At 50.2% G+C, this 24450-nt stretch overlaps 2 protein-coding genes and 1 long non-coding RNA gene across 4 annotated transcripts in view; 1 reads left to right on the top strand and 2 right to left on the bottom strand.

Moving 5' to 3' along the window:
* Positions 1 to 587: 587 nt before the first annotated feature.
* MIURF (mitochondrial elongation factor 1 upstream open reading frame) lies at positions 588 to 1043 on the bottom strand. Its single transcript, XM_069102855.1, has one exon. The coding sequence runs from the start codon at positions 801 to 803 to the stop codon at positions 588 to 590; it is 216 nt and encodes a 71-aa protein (XP_068958956.1). The 5' UTR covers positions 804 to 1043.
* A 463-nt stretch (positions 1044 to 1506) lies between these two features.
* Positions 1507 to 10191, top strand: LOC138173008 (uncharacterized). The gene is made up of 3 exons (XR_011171294.1): positions 1507 to 2130; positions 5023 to 5199; positions 7036 to 10191. It is a non-coding gene; the product is annotated as an uncharacterized lncRNA (long non-coding RNA).
* Positions 10192 to 21929: 11738 nt separating this feature from the next.
* The window catches only part of MGAT3 (beta-1,4-mannosyl-glycoprotein 4-beta-N-acetylglucosaminyltransferase), a 55015-nt gene continuing 52494 nt past the window's right edge, over positions 21930 to 24450 (bottom strand). For both annotated transcript variants that reach the window (XM_069102849.1, XM_069102850.1), the window contains exon 2: positions 21930 to 24222. In XM_069102849.1, the coding sequence (XP_068958950.1) occupies positions 22584 to 24221 (1638 nt within the window). In that variant the 5' untranslated portion in view covers position 24222 and the 3' untranslated portion in view covers positions 21930 to 22583. The remainder of the gene's footprint in view (positions 24223 to 24450) is intronic.

The raw sequence follows: 24450 nt of genomic DNA, 5'->3' as shown, positions 1-24450 counted from the left end.
CTGACTGAGGAAATAAACCTGGTCTCGGGGCTGAATTCGTTCACGGCAGCCCCCTGTCCTGTACCCTTGCATTTCGGGGTTCCCAGCACCCCCAGACCGCAACGATGCCAAGTGGCAAAGGAAATACAAGGTTTGGGCAGTGGAGTGCTGGGTGCACAAAGATCTCTGGATGCAGGGGCCGGCGGCTGACTGAGCTCGGAACACAAGTGACTCCTACTGCTACAAAGTGTGAAAGGCTCCCGGACGGGCGGCAGATCCCGGGGCCACAGGACGTGCCCTCGGCGCCCTCACCTGCCAGGCATACTTGGACACCCCCGGTCTTCAGGGAAGAAGGCGCAGATCGGCTCACGGGGAGGGCCCTCCCAGGAGGCGGGACTGAGTGGGCGCAGCAGGGGGTCGGGGCGAACCCACCCGCGGGGTCCCACGGCGTCCCCCGCACCCGGGGGTCCCCAAGCGAGGGATGCAGCCCGCTTCCCGCCGGCAGCAAGCGCTTCCTCAACGCTCTCCCCGCTCCCGCCCTCGGCGCTCGCTCCCCGCCCGGTCGGACCCACCTGGGGCTCCTCAGCGCATCGTGGCCGGCCCGGGCCTCACACCAGGTGGCCTCGCTCGCCACGCAGGAAGGCCCGGCCCTTCTCTAGCTGCCTCTGCACGGCGTCCGGGCCGGCCCCGGGCGGCAGCGGGCGGCGGAACTCTCGGCGCACGGCCGCCAAGTAGAAGTCGCGGTCGGTGAAGCGCAGCCCGCTGGCCCGGCGCAGCAGGGCCCGGTACAGACCCAGCACCGCGCTGCGGCCGGGCTCGGCCATGAGGGTCCGGGGGGCCGGAGCCGCGCCTCGGCGAGCCGTCAGCGAGCCGCCCGGGCCGGGCCGGGGCTGGATGGAGAGGCGGCTGGGAACGCCGCCTCACGCAGCCGCCGCCGCCTCCTTCACGCCGCGGTCACCGGGCAACATGGCTACTTCACTTCCGGGGCACGACCTCTGTAGAGGAAGAAGGGGAACGGGCAGAGGACGGCGGAAAGACCCTGGGAGGAGGGACTTCCTGTAACGGCGGGCTACGCCCTCGCGAGATTCCCTCCTCGCTCTCTCACAACTAAGCCCCGCCCCGAACGGAGTCGAGGACTGTGGGCGGGGCTACATCCCCTTCTCAATAATCTCTATATTCAAATTGCTCTCCATGCCCCGCTCTGTTAGTGACGTCAGGAACATGTGGGCGGGGCCATATACCTTAGCTCAGCCCTTCCCTCTGTGCCCCTCCCCCAGAGGCGTCGTTTAGAAAGTGGGAGGGATTACAGTGAGCAAACCTCCCCAAAGCCTAACGCCCGCCTTCTTTCAACCCTGAGCTATAAGCCCCGCTCCTTAGCAGACGACCGTCAGAATAGGGTGGGGCTACGCTTCTCGCTCTACCGTCCCGTTCCCTCAAGACCCCTCCCCTCACCGTGACGTTGGAGACATGGAGCAGCACCTCCCTAGCTCAACCCTCCCATTCCCTGGGGCCCCGCCCTTCATAGTGACGTCATACGTCCTTTTCCTGCTTCACAGAGGACGCATGCTCAGTAGTGGTCCCGCTTGTGGGGAAACTGAGGCAGGCTGGAGTGAGTGGTCCTCAAGGCCGGCCACATGCTGTAACAACAGTCACCCCAGAGTTCTGAGTCTGGAGCTGGGAGGGGCCTCAGAGCCCGACCCCTTCACTTTACAGAAAGGGAAACTGAGGAACTATGTGACTTGTCCAGAGTCACACGGAAAGAGACCGAGCTAGGATTCGAACCCAGGTCTTCAGCCCTCCTCCTACAGCGAAGACCCTGGTGCACGCTTCTAGCAGTGGCCGGCGCGGTAACACCGCCCCTAAGGCACCTCCAATCCTATCCAATAGCGATCGGACCCTCATCATGGCCTGAGAGCCCCCTGCGTCCGCAGCCCTGCAGGGTCTACGGAAGGAAGGGGGCGAAGTAAAACCCGCTCGACCCATTTCACAGATGAAGAAACTGAGGCCCAGAAAGAAGAGCAGCGTGACCCGTTAGGACGGGGCGTTCCGCGTCTGGAGCCCGGAACCCTCCTCTCTGGGTGACCCAGGAGTCAGAGGTGCGGACCTGCGAGGAGAGGGGAAGCTCGTCCAGTGGGGAGACCCACAGCGGCTGTGAGTGACAGACAGCATCGGAGCCGCGTCCCGCGCCTGCATTCAGCCCGGTCCCCGCTGCTGCAGCCCTGGGCAAGACAAGTGTAGAGAGAAGAGCTCCGGCTTCAAGTCTGAGGCTCCTGCTGCGTGCTAAGCACTTCCCTCGTGTGATCTCACAACAACCCTGGAAGGCAGGGGCCTTAAGATCTCCATTTTACAATTGAGGAAACTGAGGCAGACAGGGAGGGTTAAGGGACTTGCCCGGGGTCATACCGCCAATGTGTCTGTCACCAGACTTGAGCTTGTGCCCAGGGACACAGCCAGGATATATCAGAGTCAGGCTCTGAGCCCACACCTTCCTGACTCTCAGCCTCGCATACAGTAGGTGCTTCTAGTAAGAATTAGAGACCTCCAGAGTTGGAGCAGCCAGCGTGTAGTGGGCACGGTCACCTTGGGGTGACCATTCGTTATGTAGGTTGTAAAGGGAATGCAGGGTCCAGGAAGGGGCAGGCCCAGGAGGTCCCTTCTCTCAGGAGGCCCTGAGTTTCTGTAAGTCTGTGGCTGGCTCCTGATGAATGCTGCCCTCCCCCTCCCCCAGGACTCCTGGCTCCTTCCTTCCTTTCCAGCTCTCCTTTCCCAAGCCTGTAAGCCTCACCCCAGTGAGCCTCGGTCCTCTTTCTCCCCTGACACGATGAAGGGGGTTGTGCATCCTCTAGTCTGACAGCCACATCCCATCACACTTAGGCCAACAAGAAGTGTGGACTGAAGGGTAAGGACCTGGCCCTCCTAGGCTCAGCCTCTCATCTTGGAGCACATTGGTGGGTGGACTTAGCTACAAACCCACTTTTCAGCTCCTCTCTCCAGCCTACGTTTCCCTCTCTTGTCCACAAAGATCCTGTGAAGTATCATCAGACGGAGTATTAGTGGACCCAGAGCTAGACCTGGAGTCAGGAAGGGGACCAGCTTCCAACCTATATCTCCTTGACATTTGTCCGAGCCTCAGTTTCCTCATCTGTAAAGTGGGGGAAAGTAATAACACCCAGACTTGGAGTCAGGAAGGAATCGAGTTCAGATTTTGCCCTTGGCACTAGCCATGTAGCCTGTCTCAGCATCAGTTTCTTGGTGTGTGAAATGGGACTATCTCTGGCACCCACCTTTCCCACTTCTTACAAGGAGCAGACGTATGTACAAATCCTTCTAAGACTTAAAATGCTGTTTAATGATCAGATATACGTGTGAGTTCATCAGATATGCATGCATATGCTTTGTGAAATCATGATATATTCTGTCTCCCACATTATCCAGACCTAGGAGTCCCTAAGGGAAACGGGAACAAGGTCATGGGTCATTTTCTGTTCTTAACGTCATGGTTCAGCCCCTGCTTCCTTTACCCTCCCCCAACTTCCTCTGTTAAGTATTTACGTATTTAAACATTCATTGGGTAACCTTCTCTATAAACTGACCAGGAATCCATGCCAGCTTCATCCATTGTTTCCTGTCTGAAGATGTGGGCAAGATGTGGCCCTTGCCAAGCTTCCTCGGGGACTCCTCCCTCCTCCCAACGGCTGTTTCTATGACCTCAGCCCCAGGGATGTCACTTTTCTGGACCCAGAGACTTGAACAAAGAATGACTTAAATGCTAAATTACTATCACCTCTTTTTTTTAAAAAAAGTTCAATTCAGCAAATATTTCCTAAGCACCTACCATGTTCCAGGCACAATGAAGGAATACAGAAGCGTTTTCATTCAGCTGGGACATGGATGATCCCCACCTGTGCACAAATAATGGCTGAATGGAGACACGTTTACTCTGAACTAGGAATAGAAACACTCGAAAGCCAGACAATCCTGCCTGCCCACAAGGCGTTTACGTTTACTTGGGGCATGGAGGGGATGCGGAGGAGGGGAACCCACAGTGTGTGCACAGAGAGGCAAATGCAATCAATGCACACATGAAATACCAGAATTTTTAGGAGAGAGAGCAGACACTCCCTGGATGGGTGACCCCTGGCAGGTCCCTTCACCCCAGCCTGTTTCCTCATCTGCAAAATGGGGGTGATGATAATAGGGGTTGTTTTGAGGTTCAAGTGAGATGACAGAGATGATGTGCAAACTTTAAAGGATTGTATAAGTGCTAGGTTTGTTATTATTGATAACCCTAATTTATTATCTTTAATAATTATATTTAATAATTATAAATTATCTATTTGAGATAATACATAATACTGATATTCATTTAGAGGCAGCTAGGTGGTACACCGGACAGAGTGTGGAGCCTAGAGTCAGAATGACCTAAAATCTAAGCTGGCCTCAGATGCTAGCTGTATGACCCTGGGCAAGTCATTTACCCCAGTCTGCCTCAGTTTCCTTATCTGTAAAAATGAGCTGGAGAAGGAACTGGCAAACTACTCCAGTATCTTTACCAAGAAAACCCTAAATGATGTCAGGAAGACTCAGACACGACTGAAACAACCGACTAACAACAAATTTATAAAACTAATGATACTACAAATGTGAATAATAATGATAACAGTCACTTCAGGAAAGGAATCAGGAAAAACTAGTAGGATGTAACACAGGAGCTTGGAAGGAGGGTAGGGATTCCTGTAACTCAAAGCCAGAAGGGAACCAGCCTTTGCAATGGCACCAGGGTGGGAGAGGGACAATTTTACAGGGGAAATAGCAGGCCAATTCGACTGGAAGGTAGGGTGCATGGAGAAGGGCAATGTGAGATGAGACTTGAAAAGATTTGGGAGGCTGATTGCAGAAGCCTTAAATGCATAGCTACAAGCTAAGAATTGTGTATTTTATCCTGGAGGCAATAGGGAGACATGGAAAGATTTTTAACTGGTGGAGAGGGTGGTTTCAGAAAGATCAGTTCTTTTAAACCTTCATTCTCCTCTTTTTGTACAGGAAATGGAGGCAAACTAGAGATCATAAGTCACCTCCCTGACTGGCCTGTGAATATTGCAGCATCTGCCCCTGGAAAGCCCCAGGGTACCTTCCTTGTTCTTGCTGCTGACAGATGTAGAGTGTGTCCCCAGAGGAGGTGGATGAGGCGTCTTGGACTCCTAGTTTCTCCTTAATGAGGTAGGATATTCCCCCCTGACAAGGTTAATTCCTTGTTAATAAGGCAAGACCTTTGTTCTTGGAATTAATGATTTCTCTTTGACGAGATATGAGCTCTCCTTGCCCTGGATACATCAGAGAGCCGGAAAGCCAACGATGCCACATGGAGCACGACTGATTCCTATTCCCTTGGACTTGGCTTTTAAAAGAAAAAATGTAGACAGACAGACAGACATGGAGAGAACCAGAGAAGGAAGACAAGGAGTCAGTTGGACACACGGACTGTGGCCACTGGAAGGACACCCTGGGGGATGGGGGGAGGGGTTTACATCCCTCAGGAGCTTCCTCAGGCCCTAGGAGACCAGGGAACCCCTGGGCCCAATGATGGTTGCAGGGGCCAACAGCAGTGAGGAGCTTCTGTACCCAGCCTCCTGGATGAGACTGGGGAACCCAGGGCTCAAGAACATTTAGGCTGGGAAGGAGCCAAGCCAGACCTTTCCCTTCACCGGGAGTATGAGCAGAGTGGACTGTGTAGATCCCCAGGAAACGTGAGATTCATGGCAAAGGGAGGAGTCTGGCAATGCTGGACGCCTCCTCTAATAGGAAATAAGGATATATGTGTGCACACACGTGTGAGTATAGAGTCTGTGTGTGTGTGTGTGTACATATATACGTGCCCTGGGTGGTCTGTTATAAATCTGCTAGACCTAATAAATCTCCAGCAGATAAGGAGAGGTGTCCAGCTGTGTGGGAATCTATTGGGTTAAATGAAGTTTGTCCTGCATTTATTGTCAGCTTGGGTACTTTAAGCAAGTGTTTTCCATTTTTTTTTTTCAACACTACACATGAGGCAAGCAGGGACAGAAGCTGAAGGAGGAGTGATTTTGAGGAGCCCCCAGGTACTAAACCAGTTTGTATAAGCTCAGTGCTGCCATATATTCAAAAAAAAATGTCTACGCCCTTTTTGTTGTCCTTAGTACATTTTTGTGGGTAAAGCTCCGCTCCTATGGACAGTCTGCTCTGCCATCACTATTCCTACACGCCTGCAAGTCCCCTCCCTTGTGTGCCTTTCTGTCCCTCCTTTCAAAGGCAGAAGAGAAGATAAAACCTTAGCTCAAGGGGGGGCTCCCTGTGGAGGTTTCTTTCAAAGCCTGTCCGTTTTCTTCCAGATTTGTATCATGTGACTTATGGAGTCAGAATGTTACATGTGAAAGGGACCTCAGAAGTAACCCTGATCACTAAAGCCCGATTTCCCTCTATCAGTGTCCATCCATCTCCTTCAGACTGCCAGAATCACAGGATATGACTGTCTTAAATGGCTTTTTTCCATTTTTGGTCAACTCTGACTCCTGGGAAATTGCAGCTTCTATTAGGTTGAATTCTGCTTCTTTGGACTTGGCGTTTGCCCACGTCTTGCCTTTTGGGGCCAAGGAAAATAAGATCAGTCCTTTGTGTACTCAAACATCCTTAAAATATTTGCAGATAGAGATCATGGTCCCCCACTAAGCCTTCCTCTTCATTTCAACTGCTTCCTGTGTGTCCTTTGGACACACTCCAATTTTGCAATATCCTTCCTAAAATGTGTAGCCTAGAATTGTACACAAGGTGGAGGACAGTAGGTTGATCATTTTCCTCATTCTCTAGACTCTTTCTTTTATCCCAGCCCTTTCTGTACCATGTCTTATCTTTGACTCGTACTTAGAGTTTATTCAACATCCAGATCTATCTCAAATTAGCTACTTCCCATCATATCTAAACTCATTCTGTTTTTGTGCAATTAATTTTTTGAACCTCCAAATGTAAGACTTTACATTTACCCCTGTTAAACTCTAATCCTGTTAAATCTCTTTTTATTAGCTTCTGCCCAATGTTCCAGTCTGCCAAGAGTGTCCAGTGTCCTGGTAAAGGATCACCAGAAAGACAGGAAAAAAAAAAAGGAAGACAGACAGGAAAGTCAGGAGACCAGCTTTAGGCCATCTGAAAATTTGGCAAACAGTTCCTCTATGCCTTCATTCAAGTCATTGGTAGGAATGTTGAGCAAAATGGAGCCCAAGGCAGACTAGAGACCTCTCTCTCCCTCCAAACTGACAGTGATTCATTAATCACCCTTCTGTGGGTCAGGTCTCTCAGACAACTGTGAATCTACCCAACTATGCCATCATTCAACTCAATTCAGTGAACATTTATTAAATGTCCACTCCATGCAAGGTAATGTCCAGCCCACATCTTTCTATCTTATCCTCAAAAATATTACAGAGATTTTGTGAAATGTTTTTCTGAAATCCAGATGTGCCATACTATGGTATTCCACTGTAACTGACCACAAAAGAAAATCAGGTTAATCTTAATGGACCCCTGCTAAGTCTTAGTGATCATTGCTTTCCATGAAGATGGAATGTTGTATGGGGAGCTCAGCAAGATGGCAGGTTTGGCTGGAATCTACTGGACACTTGTAGAGAGGATTGTAGAGTGGAGTTGTGACTGTGGACAGCTTTAGGTGTGTAGCGGCAAGCACCCCAGTGTCCCCAGGGTGCCTGCTCACACAGGTTCTTGGATCTGCTTTGTTAAAGGAAAGCAACTCAAAATGGGTTAACAAGCTTACTTTAATCAGTCAGACATATATCGTTTACCTTGTTCAGGGGAAAAAGGTCAGCACCCCAAACTTCAAAATATACAAACAGAATTATCAAGACAGAAACAGATCAAGTAGACAGCTTTCCAAACTGTCCAACCATTACATCCATACCCAGTCAACATCTGGGTTTCCACATCTGGGTTTTTCAAAGCCGGGGGACTCTCAACAACGGCTTCCCAGAATTCAGATCAAATCACAGAACACTTCTCAAAGTGAATCCCAAAACAAAGCTACACATCAGGGCTTATATAGCCTTCTCCTGGCTCAGAGAATGTAACAACCTTATTGACTCACTGGCCAATCAAGAAGTATCTACTGAAAAACAAGCCTCCCTCCCCAGGCTTCAGGTGCATTTTAGCCTAGGGGCAGGGAAGATCTTCCAAATTTGCATTCCCATTACAAGGTGCCAGACAGAAGAGTCTGTCTGGCTGTGCTCTGCTCTGAACCAACCATGTCTGGCCACTTAGAAAGGTCACTGATAAACTGGAGAGTCCCCAGAAGAAGACCTCAGGGGGATAAAAGCCCTCAAGACCATACTCTTTGGGGACCAGCTGAAGGAAGTAGATTGAGCCCAGACCTGGGGGGAACAAGGCAGTTATCTACAAATGTCTGTAGGACTGTCCTGTGAAGGAAGGATTCAACTTTTTCTGGTTGGTCCCAGATGGATGGAAGGTGAAAAGGGACAGATTTCAGCTCCACTGAACATTAGACCAATCCTATAATGGAATGGGCTGCCTCAGAGGTTGAGGAGTCCCAAGTATGAGCTTCAAGTAAAACTGGATAGAATATAGTGGAGATCCTGGTTCAAGAAGCCTGACGGCCTCCAAGGCCCCTTCTAACTAAGACTTCTGGGACTCTGGCACCTCACACGACCTGATGACCAAAGTTGATTGGAGCCCATGATGACTCTGCGCTGGAATAAAAAGCCAAGAAGTGAGCATGTTCCATGATATGTAGACCTTCTAGCTGTCACCCAATGGGCCTGTCCCTCAAGCATTCCATCCACCCCTTCCTCCAGGCCCATAGCCCACCATTCTGGTCAGACCTTCTGTATCCTGTGTCATCCCACAGCTATCTGGTGGGTACTGTTCTTATGGGGAGAAAAGGGGAGGGATAAAAAACATTGGGAAGAAGGGGGCTGCCAGGGACAGAAAACTCTGAGCTACCTCTCTAAAAAAGGGGGAACATGAGAAGTGATAAATTTGAAGATGACAATATGTAGGGATTATTGGCTCATGGATCTCAAGGTGGACCTTCATGGCCATCAGCCTCCTTACTTGACAGATGAAGACACTGAGGCTTAGAGAAGTCAGGTGACTTGCCCAAGGTTACCCAGTGCCCAGCCCAGTAAACTGTGCCACCTCTGACGTGGTGATGCCAAAGTGAAAAGACCAGAGTCAGAACAACATGGTCCTCTCAGATTTACTTTGTTCTCTCTCTTCTGTGTCCAGTGATGGGAATGGACTACATGGCCCCTGAGGTGCCTCTCAGCTCTCTAGACATGAACCTATGAGTCAGTTGTCCACACCCTTCACCCTTCATTGAGACAGATATCTCTCCACTCTATGTTTTTCTTGACTTTCTCTTACCTTGTCTTGGCCTCCATATTGATGGCCCTGTGGTCACGCAGGTGAAAAATGCCTTCACACTTGGCTGAACTGGGCCCTAGGACAACAGACATGAAATCTGTCCAGCAAGCCAACAAGAACTATAACAATAATAATAATAATAATAGCAACAGAATGGCGGGGGCGGGGGGAGTGATGCAAGAGAAAGAACAGCTCACAGAGTGTTTGCACCAGCTGGCCTCTGGTGCCTAGGACTGCTCTCCCTCCCCACCTCTGCCTTTGTTTCCTTGGCTTCCTTTAAGGCTCAGCTCCAGTGGCACCTTCTATAGGTTGTTCCCATTGCCCCCCAACTGCTGATGCTGTCCCCTCTGAGATGGCTTCCCTATGTAACTAATTATTTACATATGGCCTCTCCCATTGAACTGGAGGGTAGGACTGTCATTTCCTTGCTTTGGGTCCTCGGCATATTAGGAACTGGATAAATGCTTGTTACCGACTGACTGACAATTCAGAAGGGGACGTGGAAATAAGCAGGATGTTTTCTATTATTACATATGCATTTTTGTCACAAATTATAAATACTTTATGACATCGGTAGCTCTTATGCAATCGTTAATTTGAACGTTTATTTTGGTTGATGGTTACTAAGTTTAGAATTTTTAAAAGAGAATCTGGGAAAATGTCCTAGAGCAGGGTTATTCCTATTTTAGCTTTTTCTAACCTGGAAAAGGGCCATTGGGCCCCTACCTGACTCTGGGAACGGGCCCACTTGCCCTCCAGGACCCTCTGACCCAGTCTCAGGGATCTGGGAAAACTTGTGTGATGGAAAACCTTCAGGTCATTCACCTCAACTTGGAGTGTTGGGAAATTAGTCAGACCCAGGCAGCAGCTCTCCCATGTGCACACACTGCCTTCCATGAAATCATTGGGAGGCTTCAGGTAGAATAGTCCTGGGAGGAAGGCACTCCATGCGTTAAAACTTGGAGTTCTTGAGACCAGAGGTCTTCATGATATAATCACTCCTAGCTAAAAAAAAAAAAAGTTTAAAAAAGGGCGGCTAGGTGGTGAAGTGAATAGAGCACCAGCCCTGGAGTCAGGAGGACCTGAGTTCAAATTCGGCCTCAGACACTTAACACAAAAACTAGCCCTGTGACCTTGGGCAAGTCTCTTAACCCCAACTGCCCTCCAAAAAACAAAAAAAAAAAAGATATAATCACTCCCATATTTAAGTAATTACAACCAACTTTCCTTACCACAGCCCTCTGAGATAGGTCCCAAAAAGATTAATGTCTCCATTTGACAGGGAAGAAACCTGGACCTTGAAAAAGTTACTTGGTTTCCTCATCATTTCTTGGGACTTTGAGCTAAAGGGCACTTTTTTTTTAGATGATGAGAACATGGAGGCTAAGAAAAGTGAAATAATTTACCCAAGGTCATACAAAGAAGAGACCCAGTTGGGATTCAAGCCCAGGCTCTCTGACCCCAGAGCAACACAAGAGGAAAGGAAAGAAGGCTGTATTAAGAGGCTCCCTGGCTCCAGCTGACTTGGACTGCATTCCAAAATCCTCTTTGTCTGGAAGGCCGAGTCTGCCTTCACTGAGGGCAGTTTGACCCAGTGTTCCCATACTAGCCACTCCAGCATTGTCCCTGAGATTTGTTTCTATGCTTCGCTTCTGGTTCTATACATGGTACTAGGGGCAGGAGGGAGTACCCAGACCTGTGACCTGATACTAGCTTCCCATGAGATGGGGAGAATGGAAGAACGTTCTCTTCCCCCAGACCCCAGACATGTTCTGGAATGCTAGCCAGTGTGTTACAAACTGATGGAGGTAGCCTCATGCAATGAAGGGGTCTAGGAGCCAGGATACTTGGTCATGAGTTCCAGAATTCCCAGAACCTGCCACTGAGCTGTGTGACCTTAGGCAAACCCCTTGCCTCCTCTGGGCCTCACTTTCACCCTCTGGAATAATGAGGGGGTTAAAAAGTTTCTATTCTAAGTCTTTTCCAGCTCTGACATTGTTCATTCTAAAGTCCCTCCCAGTTCTGATGCTTCATGAGGATAAAAGAAACTCTGATTCTCATTCTCTGTAGACTCCTGCTCCACACAGAAATAGTTTAAACTATCATACTCCCAAAGGGCATCACAGAGAGGAGAAAAAAGTATTTTCAAAGGCTCAGGCAACCAGGGAGAAATCCTGCAAAATTTTATCAGACACCCATCGGGATACCCCTCTGCACATGAGCTGTCTGATCGACTTCAAACTAGCCTTTGATAACAGGGTTTGGGAAAGACGGATCTGACTTGTGTGTTGGTTTCCAAGGAAACCAGCAGAATGAATGGAACAGTACAGTCCAAAACAGGAAACTGAAAGCAATTACCAAAGTAAGAATAAGGGATGGAGAGGCAGAGAGAGAAGAGAGTCAGGGTGCTACCCAGATGTTAGCCGCAGAAACTTGCAGATGATGGGGTAATTTACTTAGAAAACCCTAAAGAGGCAACCAAAAATTGGTTGAAACAATAAATTCCTCAAAGTTTCAAGACATAAGACAAATTTACATAACCCATCGGTGTTGCTATATATTTCCAACAAAACAGCAGGAAGAACTAGAAACCATTCAAAATAACTACAGAAGTCACAAAATATTGCGATTTGTATCTACCAAAATGCACCAAAAAACTATGTAAATCCACAATCTTACAGGAAATTCATGTGGAGGAAGACAAGGTTGAGAATCTTCAGGGCAATAATGAAATATAATGAGTGGATGCCAGCAAAACAATCCATTTGGAAATTGAGTTGCTGCAAGAGGAGACACTTCTGAGATAAGGATCTGAGAGAAGACTGTGGCAACATAGAGATAGCTTGTAACTGCATTAGCAGCGATGACCCTTGGAAATGCAGGCTGGAAAGCAAACCTACTCCTAACCTCCCCACCCCCAGGGAACTCCAGATACAATTACCCAAAAGACCAGAGACAAAGGATTTGTGGTAGGGCACACAGTATACCTAAAAGTTGAGACCCTGTCTTAAGATAGCAGGAGAAGAAGGAGCATTAGGTCTGATACTTGGATCCAGGACAGAAAAGTTTAGAAGGCTGGAGGGGTTAAGTGTTCTTTCTCCGATAGCCTGACTTAGAGCAGCAGCTGGTTTCTGTATTTTTCTACTTTATATATGTTGCCACCAGACTGTGCAGAGATACAATCCCTCCTGTTGGCCTAAAGAGTGTTGCTTGTGCTGCTCTCAGGCTTAAAATAGTTAGCCCAAAGGCATCAGATTTAGAATGGGGTCCCCAGGAAGACTCACCAATCACCATCAAGTGAGCTGGACACTTCTTCCTCTAGGAAAAGTGGTAGTCAGGAAGACCTGAGTTCAAATTCAGCCTCAGACACAAGTTGTGGAACCCTGGTCGAGTCACCCAACACTGTGCTAAACCTTTGGCATACAAAGAAAGGAGCTCACAGTCTGGTGGGTGGGACAGCATGCAAACAACTATGTATAAATAAGGTATGGGCAAAGTAAATTGGAAATAATTAAAAGAGGGAAGGCACTCGAATTAAGGAGGATTGGGAGAGGTTTAATAAATGTTTATTGACTGACTGACTGACTGCCCCAGCCTCCTAGGTGGGAGAGACTTCAGAAAAGAGTGTAAGAGCTAGAGTGGACCATCCTAGCGGAATGCCCAAGCTGGAATCATCCTTGAAGTGCCCACAAGTGTATGTGCGATGGGATGGCTAGCTAAGCTTCCTTCTGCTCCCGGCTATCCGAGTCACCTCAGGGTCCTTAACTTCTCTGACTTTCCAAAGGAGGGCATGGGGAAGAGTCTCTGCAGCTCCCTCCAGACTCTGAGTGCTGTGATCCACCAATAGGAATCTGCTTTATCAGAGTGTCTCCAGCCTCTGCTTAGGCCCACCTCCCAACCTGCCTCTGGATCTGGCCCTCAGGGAGAGAGGCAGACAGGAATACTGCCTGTGTGCCAGGTGCTGTGCCAAGGGCAGGGGGTACAAACAGGTGTTGTTATCAGCCTGATGGAGAGGTCAAGATGCAGCTAACCATATACACTACGTGTGTGTGCATGTGCGTGTGTGTGTGTGCATGTGTGCATGTACGGCAGGCAGAGAAGTCCCAAGCTAGAGCAGCCACAGGAGAAAGAAGCAGAGAGCTTTCTTTTAGTAGAGATTTGGAGTTCATGTCTCTGCCCTCCAATCAGAGAGGCAGAGAGTAGTCATGGGCCACAACAAAAGGACCAGATTTACAAATGGAATGAACATGTGTAGTGATACTCTGTGTGTGTTAAGGATACACAGAGACTTGAAGCCTTGGTGATTGGGAGGGCACTCACAGGGGCAGGGCAGGTGCCAGAAGGGGCTACTTTTATCCCCTTAAAGTTCTCAGGCTTGGGGTGGCAAGGGGGCTCAATGAATAGAGCACTGGCCCTGGACTCAGGAGGACCTGAGTTCAAATCCAGCCTCAGATGCTTAACACTACTTACTAGTCATGTGACCTTGGGCAAGTCACTTAACCCCAATTGCCCTGCCTTGCCCCCTCCAAAAAAAAAAAAAGGAAGTTCTCAGGGTATCCATGAGGACTTGGGGTTTCTTTTCCACTGATATAAGTCATGAGCCCCTACCAGTGTTCTTCCCCCATTGATTATCAGTGATGTCAACAGTCAGACAGCTGCTAGAAAGGAGTGTTTACTAAAGGAATATTCTAAGAACATTTGGTATAGTAACCCCATCCCCCCAAAAGTCTATGGCACTCTCCCACACAAGGACCTCCAGGGTCCAGGGAAAGTGGATTCAGGCTTAGAGAGCCTATGTGGCAAAGTAGTGAGTCAGAGCTCCTGGAAAGCCTTGGTTTGGTGTTCCCAAAATGTTCACCTTAGGGCTGATGGCACTTTTTCCTCTGGGCTCTTTGGATCTGGTCTGCCCTTAGCTCCCAATTCAGACACTACCATTTGCTGTTCCAGGAGCATTGCTAGGAAGCCAAGGGGAAGATGGGAAGTCCCAAGTCCTCTGGATTCTCTGAAGTTCAGGGGATCCTTCTCAGCCAAGGAGAGGGAGAGTCCTGAGACAAGCCCCAGTCATTGCCTGTTACCCAAGACTTTCTTTCTGAGAGATTTGCTGCAGTATTCTGGCCCAGCTTCCTCTGTCCTAAATTTGTACTTCCAACTACCTCCATGGCTTTTATATAGGCCCCAGAAGGCATCACCAAGTCCCTCAGCCAATCCAAATCCAGTTCTCCCCAGTAAATAATCTTGTGTTCTCACCTGATAAATGTATCTGTTCTAAACTTGAAAATGCTATCTCACTGGGGCAGCTAGATGGTGCAGTGAATAGAGCACTGGCCCTGGAGTCAGGAGGACCTGAGTTCAAATCCAGCCTCAGACACTTACCACAAAAACTAGCTGTGTGACCTTGGGCAAGTCACTTAACCCCAAATGCCCTCCAAAAAGCAAAGAAAAAAAATGCATTCCCACCTGATAACTATATCAGGGTGAAGTGATAGAGGAGGACTGAACCCGATTTCATTGTTAAGGGAACTTCTAATTAAGGAAACTCCCTCTTCCCCCAAAAGTCAGCCTTTGTCTAGAACTCCAAGAGGATAAGTGACTTGCCCAAGGTCACACAACCAGTATGTGGCATAGCCTGGGCTTGAAACCAGGTCTGTCTGGATTCTAACTCTAAAGGCTAGTTCTTTATCCCCTATGCCCCAATGCTCCGACATTCTAGGCACTAAGTTTTATTATGAAAAATACAAGTATGAACATTAACCAGCAGAGGGCAGTGGTGCCTCATTCTTAATAGCAGCTGGGCTGCCCAGCTCCTGGCTGAGATGACCCAGAGAGATGGGATGGCCATTTTCCCGAGGAGGAGGTGGGTAGGGGACCTGAGAAAGAAAGGAAGAAAGGATGCTGAATAGGAGGGAGACAGAAGGAGCTCTTCTGTGCTCCTAGTATTTTCAGAATCATAATGAAAGTCAAGGTGCGTGTACCAGTCAGGATCAGAGATCCCATTCTGCCCATTTCTACACTGGGCCTCCATATTCAGCACAGAGAGCCTTGGTGACCTCAGATGCAGGGGTATGCTGGAGCCATTGCCCATGAGACAGGGGTGTTCAGTTTTCAGGGTGAGCATTTACGCCTCAGAAGTCAGCAAAGACCACACACAGATCAGGACTCGATTTATTGTTTTGTTGATTCCTAGACTTAAGGAAGTGCTGGAGAATATGTTCATTAGAATTGCAGATGAAACGTAAAAGCAGTCATTCCTGCACATCCCCTCACTACACCCCTCCCCCAGAGAGCTGGTTGTTAAACATTTACCATCATAGTCCTGCCTCAAAAGGAACTGAGCCAGGCAGATCCTATTTTTCTAAATAATGAAATGCATTTAACAACAATAGTTTACAACCACATAGGGCTTTAGCATTCCAGAGCACTTTTAAATCCAATATTTAATCCAGTTCTTATAATTTACAGATGAGAAAACAGGCCCAGAAAATGAAGGCGAGTTGGTGGAACAGCAAATGGCAATGTCTGAATTGGGAGACACTGGCACCATTTAAGCGATGCCTCTTGCCTGCCTGCCTCTCTAAGGGCCAGCATCATAGGCAGTTTGGAAGGTGGGCCTCTGTGCACATGTCTAAGCAGAGTCTGGAGACCCTCCTGTTGGGGGCGGTATAGAGCACATTCCTATTCCGGGATCACAGCATTCAGAGTCTGGAGGGAGCTGGAGAGAGGCCCTTCCTTTGGCAAGCCAGAGAGGTTAAGCCACTTACCTAAGGCTGTTCTACCCACTGTCCCAGACTCCCTCCTTCACCCTAATAAAGGTAAACTCTCCCACTCCTGATGCTAAACTCCAGCTCTGCAGGACAGTTCTGTGTTGGGGGTTGATTCCAAAACCCAGCCACTGCGTCCAGGTGGTCTGCTGGAGGGAAGAAGAGTGGTGTCTCCCAGGTCCCTGCAGGGAACATTCCTGCGTGTGTACATGTGAATGGAGTCCCATGGGTGTTAGATATATAGATAGGTCTGCATATGTCTGCTGTTAGCAAATTGTGGTGGTGGAAAACCAGCTAGAATGTGGGGTCGGGAGACCCAGCTGATTCCTCCTGGCTATGTGACCCCAGCAAGTTGAAAGTTCTTCGGACCTCAATTTTCTCTTCTGCTCAGAAAATGGGTCAACAGTGGGATTGGGGGTGGGGAAGGGGAGAGGTAGACAGAGACATCGGAGGGGCCAGATAGGCAGAATCCAGCAGGCTGACTCCTTCAGGGAGAGCTCTTTCAGGGGTCCAGATTGCTTTCCTCATCACAGCCTTCTGGGGATGGCAGGGCAACTATTATTCTTCCCATTGAACAGAAGGAAAACTGAGCCTCCAGAGTAGCTGATCAGGGGCCCTTCCTGCCTGCCTTGGAGCAGTTTTTTGTTTCTTTTTTTCCCCTCAGGATTTCAAACATTTACTTTAAAAGTAAATGCTAGTTCTGTGGTTGTCTCCATTTCCCTGCAGTCAGAGTTGGTTCACAGGAATCAAAGTCTGGCAAAGAGCTTGACATCTCATCGAGAGAGGACAGCAGCTATGTAAAAGTGATCTCAAAGCACCTGTCCTCCCAGAGTCCGAATGCAGGGTCAGGAGCCCTAACTTGGGAGTCACAGGACCTGAGTGTGAATTCTGACTTTGGACAAGACCTGGCATCTCCTTAGGCCTCTGTTTGCCCTCCCTGTAAAATGGGAACAGATTAAACGGTCTCTGAGATCCCTTCCAGCTCTGAGGAAATCCAGGGCACTTCATTTCATTCAGTCCTTCCCATAACCATGGGAGGGAGGGATAGAGGTAGATTTAATCCCCAGCAGGTATAGCTTCCCCTAGGGGATTTAATCCCCTAGCTAGGGATAGTTTCACCTTGAGGAGGGGGGAATTTCCGAGTCTGGCCAGCTGTAGACAGTTCAGCCCAGGTGCACTTGGTAGGGGTGGGGGTGGGGATAGTCTGACTCCACCCACTTCCCAGGCAGCTTTTTTGGGTCAAACCTTCACTCACCCTCAGCTGGTTGAAACTCAGATTATCCCCGTTTCACAGATAAGAAAACTGAGGTCCACACAGGGGGGCATGAAATTATCAGGGCGACCAGATGCAAGGCCCCCCCCAGCCTCCCCCCACCTCACACAATCAGAAATCCCAGCCCTCTCCCCAAACACACACGAACTCACTTTTTTCAGGCTTTGTAGCTCTGAGTTTTTTTTTTTTTTTATTAATATTATCTTCTCCTTTAAACATCCCTTTAAGGGTGAAATGAAATCCAACCATTTACAGAGAAAATGATTTCAGAGCGTACATTTGGATTCATCCTTACAAAAAAAAATATTACCGTCATTACCGTCGTTTATCATTATTGGTGTCCTTAAATTATGGTTTCTAGGGCTTGGCTCCCTCCCCTCCTCCCACCATTCCCAAGGGTCCCTTGTGTCCTGTCCCCCCATTAGGACAGGAGGTGATGGAGCAAGTCACTGGGGATTGAGGAGCGCCCAGTGGCTTTGATCAGCAGTGTGACTTCCCTTCAGATTATTTGGGGGTAGGGAGGAGAGAATTCTCTCCCCCCCAACTTCAGTGTATGTGTATTGCATGTGAATCTCGACCTCCCTGACTATGCACCCACCCAAGAGTTCCCATCTGAAGGAGGGGAGGTAGGGGTGGGGGATTCCAAACAGAAGCCCAGGGGGCAGGGAGGGCTCCTCTAACCAGTGTATTTTCAAACCCGGACCCCTGGCCATGGGGGGCTCTAATGCCTTAGAAGAGCAGGTGCTGTAGCAGCTGTGGGTGTATGTTGGGCCTAACCTGAAGGGGCCTGGGGCTCTAAACATGGGAGGGGGCAGGCTCACCGCAGGACGGTCGCACTGTTCCCCGAGGCCTAGTTTCCCAGTGAGCCAGAAATCCTAGGATTTAGATGGGGAAGAGACGTTGGAGGTCTCGCGGTTTAATCCTCTCAGATGGGAAATGAGAGTTCGAAGGCATGCTCCTTGAGGGCAGACTTTCTCCATTGCCTCCAAATCCCCAGAGCCCAGTGCATAGAGGTGCTTCCTGGTTTTCAAGCAGTTGTGATTGCCTTCACTGCTCTAAATGAGAAGCAGCCCCTTCTCAGGGATGGAAGCTGGCCACCCTCTGGGGAGACGGGGACAGAGAAGCAGAATCCCGCCACCCCTACCCCTCACCCCTTTCTTCCATCAGCGCTTGTGGCCTCAGGGCTCAGATTCAAGAGACCAAGGTCCCTCAAGGTTCCACTAGGAGCTCTCCCAGTAGGAAGGACAGTAGCATGCAAGACCCTCCTACCCTTCCCCTAGCCCCAGCAGCCTGGGGTGGGGGTGGGGTAAAGGGGTAAGTGGGAGGTAGAGGTAATGATTATAGGACTGGAGAACAACCCAGCTCCTCCATCCCCCACCGCCATAAGGGTTATAGACATTGAGTTGGGAGGGCCCTTCGGAGCTGGCTGTTCCAAACTTTATTTTACAGAAAACTGTAAACTGAGTCCCAGAGAGGCTCAGAGATTTACCCAGTCACATGGGTTAGAAGAGCCAAAGCTAGGATTGGACCCAGGCCCTGTGACCCCCAATCCAGGGTCTTCCCACTGGACCATGCTGCTCTCCCAGCAGGGAGCATGAGGCCCAAAGCCAAGTCTCTGCTGAAGGCTGGGGAGCTGACAGAGAACGACAAAAGAAGGGAGGGGCACAAAACAAGTGATCAGGAGTAAAGAGTGGGATCCTAGATTTGGAGGCGGAAGGGACCAAACCCCTCCTTCTACAGGGGAGGAGACAGAAGCTGAGAGGGAAGGTTCAAGTCCATGAGGCTCTGCTCTGTGCACCGATGAGGCCTGGGGGAGAGAAGCCACACGGAGAGCGGGTTTCCAGCAGATGTGGGGGATGGGAGGGGCCAGGACCTGAAGGGACAAAGTGACAGAGACCAAGGAGAAAGTTCTGGACAAAACCCCTGCTCGTTCTCTCCCTCAGAATGGCAGAGCCTCAGGGACCTTTTTCTACAGGTTTGTTTGTATAGAATCTATAGAATGTAGGCTTGGGGAGGGCAAGGCCCACTTGGATCCCTCGAACCCGGCACAGGTGAAAGCTGAATAAATGCGGGTTGATGGATCGATCCGAATCCGAGCCTCTCATGAGACAGAAGGGGAAACTTCCCCAGAGAGGGACTTGTTCCAGGCTGGGTCTCCCGACTCCCAGCCCAGCCCAGATAGAGGCAGGCACACACACCCTCTGTGTCAGTCAGTGGCACATGAGTGTGTCTGGGCTGAGTGCAGTCATGGAGAACATGCTGTACTTCAGATGTCAGGAAGACCTGAGTTCAAATCCTGCCTCCCATCCTGTGGGCCTTGGACAAGTCGCTTAGCCCCTAACTGCCTCAGTTTTATTATCTGTAAAATGAGGACAACATAGCAAAGTGCCTGGGACGCCCTACACGTAGCAGATTGAAACAGGAACGTTTCTTCCCCCTCCCCACATAAGGGGGACAGACTCTGTGACTAGTGAGGTCTTTTCCAGCCCTAAATCTAGGGGTCTCTACACACACATTCAGACACACTCACAGAGCAGAGCTGGTGCGCTCACACCGGAATCTACTCCCACACACAAACACAAACTTGCTCGGAGTGGCGGTGGGGGTGGTGCAGGATTAGGGAGGAGAAAGGCTGATTTTTATCTCCGGAATGGAGAAGACACTTTCCCAGGCTCTACCCCCACAGAGAGAGCGATTTAGTCCCAGCTGGAAAGCTTGGGTTGGAGGCTGGGCTTGCCCCGAATGAAAGAAGCCTAGATGACAGGGAAGGTTTCATTCTTCCCTCTCCCCAGCTTGGAGCCTCCCGCCTTGCCTCTGCTCTCATCCCCCACCCACCTTCTGGAGGTTAGAAAGCCTACACCCTTAAGAGGCACTTTGTTCTGCTCTGTCCTCCACAATGGCCTTCAAAGAGAATGAACTTTGGGGCTCCCCAAAAGGATCATCTTCTGATCTAGAGGGGGAGAACTGGGGTGGAGGTGATATGGGAAGAAGAGGATGAATGGGATCGTCACAGGATTGGGAGGGAAGCATAGAATCATAAAAGTTACGAGTTGTGTAGAACTTAAGTGGCCACCTGGACCATTGGCCACCATAGCTAAAGAATCTGTCTTCCAGCATACTGGCTTTTGCTTGGAGATGGAGGCAGGGAGGCAGCGTGAGGGGCAGCCATTTCACTGTGGCCTAGTTCTAATTGTGAAGTCTGGGGCCACAGTGGACAGAGCGTGGCATCTGAGGTCACATCCCAGTATTGCCATTAACTTCCTGGGCAACCTTGCAGAGTTACTCAAGGTACTGGGTCCCAATTGTTTTCATTTATACAATAAGAACATTTGGGTTGCGGGATTCTTGAGCTTGCGGTCCATGAACTTAAAGAAAATATTTTGGTAATAGCATTTCCATATAATTCCCTTCCTTTGCAATTCTCTGCATTTTATTTGATGCATTTAAGAACATGATTCTGAGAAGGGGCCATCGGCTTCACCAGATCCAGGGCAGTCCTGGAAAAGATGGCCTTTTGGTTCCTTTCAATTCTCAATCTGAGAAGCCTAAAGTTGCCTCTTTGCCACTTCCTTTCACTGCTTCTTGTCCCGTCCCCCTGGGACCAAGTAGCATAAGTAAAATCTGTCTTCCAGATGACTACCCTTCAGGAGTCCAACACAGGTATGAAAGGGCCCACCCTTCAACTAATATTTAGGATGTCAGGTGGATGATGTGCCAGAGCTGGAAGGGATTTGTCCACTCCCTCACTTAGCAGATGAGGGAATGGAGATCCAGAGAAGGGACTGACCAGATGGCACCGAGCTGGGGGACTAGAATTGTTCTAAGTTCTAGTAAAAAATAATAATAATAAAAATTTTAAAAGTCCAGAAAGTGTTTACCGGCAATAGGGTCTGGTGGGATGGGGAGAGGGTGATGGAAAGTAGAGGGAAGTAGATTCCCATTGTCCACTGTCTCAGAGAAGGCTCTGAAGTTGGGGAGTCAGGGGGAGAGACAGGGGTCTGCTGTATATAGACAAGTGTTTCTGTCTGGATCTCCCCAGGTTAAAAGGAAAGGGGGATCTTGCTGCATCTGCCCCCAGTGCCTTGCTCCCAGTTCCTTTCTGACCCTATGCAGTTCTCTAAGAAACAGATGAGTGATAGGATTCCCCCATTTCCCAAGGGCCACTCCATCTGCCCCCATGCCCATCCCAAAGTGGACCACAGAATAAATTAAGAATAAAAGGCCACAAAAGGGCCAAGGTCCAGGAGATGGGACCTTCCTAAGATCTCTCCCACAAACCCTAGGGATAAGGAATGAACCCTGGGCTCTGTCTCCTCCCCCTACCGTTCCACATATCCTCGCCCACTGCTTCTTTGGAACACAGAGTGGGATGGTCTGTGGAGCGGTCACTGGAGTGGAGCTCCTTTCTCCCTGTGTTAATTTCTAGTGGAATGATCCATCTCTCCCACCCCCCACCCCTATTTCTTTTTCATACCCCTATCCCCAATCCCCTTCCCTTCCCTGGTCCCCCACTGTATTTCTAGAGTATCTGGTTTTTCCTTCTCCTGCCTCTTATTGACCCCAGCTCAAAGCTGGTTTCCCCTGGAGAACCAAGGGCTGCTTACACTTTCTAGACATCTGTCCTGATGAGTGATTAAAGAATCGTTAAAGAATCAATTGTGGGTGTAAAAAGCCACCCCAGGTCAGCTACTCACCTGCATACCCTACATTCCCTTCCTGCCTATCCATCACCCAGTATCCAGTCTCTTCTCTCCCTGCTGGTCCCTACACCTGCCTTGCGAAGGCCACAAAATGTGGTTGGAGGCTGAGGGCATGGAGCTGCAAACAGAAAAAATCTACTCCCCTCCATCCTCTGGGAAAAAGCTCTATGTGCAAGACAGAGAACGAAATGAAAACATACCCAAGGGTATAGACTCCAAGAAGATCTGTGGGGCTCACCTGGGGTTGGTACTGGGGACATCCTGGGGGGTGTAAGGTCCCCTCACCCCCTGCCCATCTTCCTAAGTTCTGATCATGCAGGGCTCCCTCTTTGAGAAGGGAGAGGATGAGAGCAATTAGCCCCAGAAGCCAACTATACCATCCTCATCGCCTACCCCCTTCCCTTCCCCAGCCCTCCCCCCCAACGAAGATCATGCAGCCTTGTGATTTCATCAGATTTCCCCTGCCTGTGCTGCCCTGGCTGCAGCGCCCTCAGGCCCAGCCCCTGCACCATCTACGCCCCTCATGCTGTCCTTTGCCCCCACTGTCCCCTCGGCTGGACGGTAGGGATTGTCCAGCAGGTAGTGGAATCGCGGGTAGTTTCTCAGCAGGTACTTAGGGGCATACATGTGTTCGCTGGGGTCGGCGGGAGGGTACACCTGCCGAGTGCCATCAAACCAGCCACCTGTACGAATCAGCTCCCTTATGTAGTTAAGATCCCGCTTGTCTTCATAGTCACCCCAGCGGGGGAAGTCGCCATTCTGTGCTGACACCATCTTGAAATAGATGCCCTCGGGGGTGAAACACCAGGAGCAGTGCCAGCCTGCAAAGTGCAGTGGGCTGCCCAGGGACCACTGGACGAGGATGTGGCCCGTGCGGTTCTCGTACTGCCGGAAGCCTGGCATGGTGTAGTACTGTCGTCGCCTGAGGAGGATCCCGTCGGTGCCGTAGACGGTCAACAGCATGTCTATCGTGCAGCCCGACACTACTTCCAGCGTGCCAGGCTGCTTCCAAAAGAAGCCGTAGAGTGATTTGCGCATGTGGAAAGCAAAGGGCTCGGTCCAGCCGTCATAGAGCTTGAGGAAGAGGACACCATCCCGGGCAGGAATCTCGTCTGCATCATCGATGATGAAGACATCGTCCGGTCGGAGGTTGCGCAAGCGGGACACGCCGTCCTGGGTCAGGAAGGTCCTCAGATAGTCATCGGCGATCCATCCGTCTTGGCGGCCCCCCGGCGGAAAGTGGTCCAAGAAGACGTAGAGGACCTTGTGGCGGATGTACTCAAAGCTGCCGTTCCGAAGCATCTCCCGGAACTTGAGAGGCCGAGGCTCCCCGTAGGCAGTGAAGTTAGACTCACAGACCACAAAGGCATCAACCACATCCCCCAGCTCATGGAACCGCACGTCCAGCAGGTCAAACTCATGGTTGACATTGATGGCGTTGATGACCCGTCTTGGGGTCTCCCGGGGCACCAGGCGCTCTTTGGTGGGCAGATTTGAGTACTGCACCACGGTGGGCACCCCACAGCTTGGCCCGTGCCAGCCGGGCAGGCACACACATTCCACCCACTTCCGACGTTTCATCCTCTTCGGCTTCCCCCCAGCCAGCCAGTTTCCGATTGCCAGGGGACGGCGGGCTGTACCCCCAGAGACAGAGCTGTCTCCAGCCTCATTTGTCTCCTCTGGCTGTCCTGCTGTGGGCTTCTCCAACATCTTGGTACCTGGCTTGAAGCAGACCCCTCCAGCTTTGGTGCGGACAAAATACTCTGCCCTGTCCTCAGGCAGCACAAATTCCAGCCGGTGGAGTTCCTCGGTTGCCCCCATTGGGGGCAGGGGCTGCAGCAGGGGTGAGTGGGAATAGAGCGGAGTTCGGAGCAGCTCAGGGCCCACGGCTCCCCCAGGCTCCGGACTGGCTTGAGGTGTGATAGGGGCATTGTTCCACAAGAAGTTGGCTACCAGGTTGGGGCTGAGGGAAGCCAGTTCCCGGGGGAAGGTGACATAGGACAAGGCTTTAAGGAAGTGGAGGAAGGAGATGAGGCAGAGGCCAGCCATACACAGAGTCAGAAAGAGCTTATGACGTCTCATCTTCATCCTACAGTCAGAAGGCAAAGGAAATGGGATTTAGGAGAGCGAGCAACTGGCCAGGGGAGCAAGATATGGGCACTTAGGTGGGGGGACGAGGAGGAAGGTGGCCTGCTCCTGATATGGAGGGAAGTAGCTTCGATCTCCCAGGAGGGACCTCAGAGGCCATCAAGTCACATCTGATAATATACAGAAAGTGTCTGCTCCCTTTAAAACTCTCTCTCTCTCTCTCTCTCTC

The sequence above is a fragment of the Petaurus breviceps genome, unplaced genomic scaffold (assembly GCF_028583685.1).
Source record: "Petaurus breviceps papuanus isolate PSGF00001 unplaced genomic scaffold, PetGlider_PUasm1.0 558, whole genome shotgun sequence".
Lineage (NCBI taxonomy): Eukaryota > Metazoa > Chordata > Mammalia > Diprotodontia > Petauridae > Petaurus > Petaurus breviceps.
Note: the sequence above shows the minus strand (reverse complement) of the source record. Positions and strands in the feature narration are given on the sequence as shown.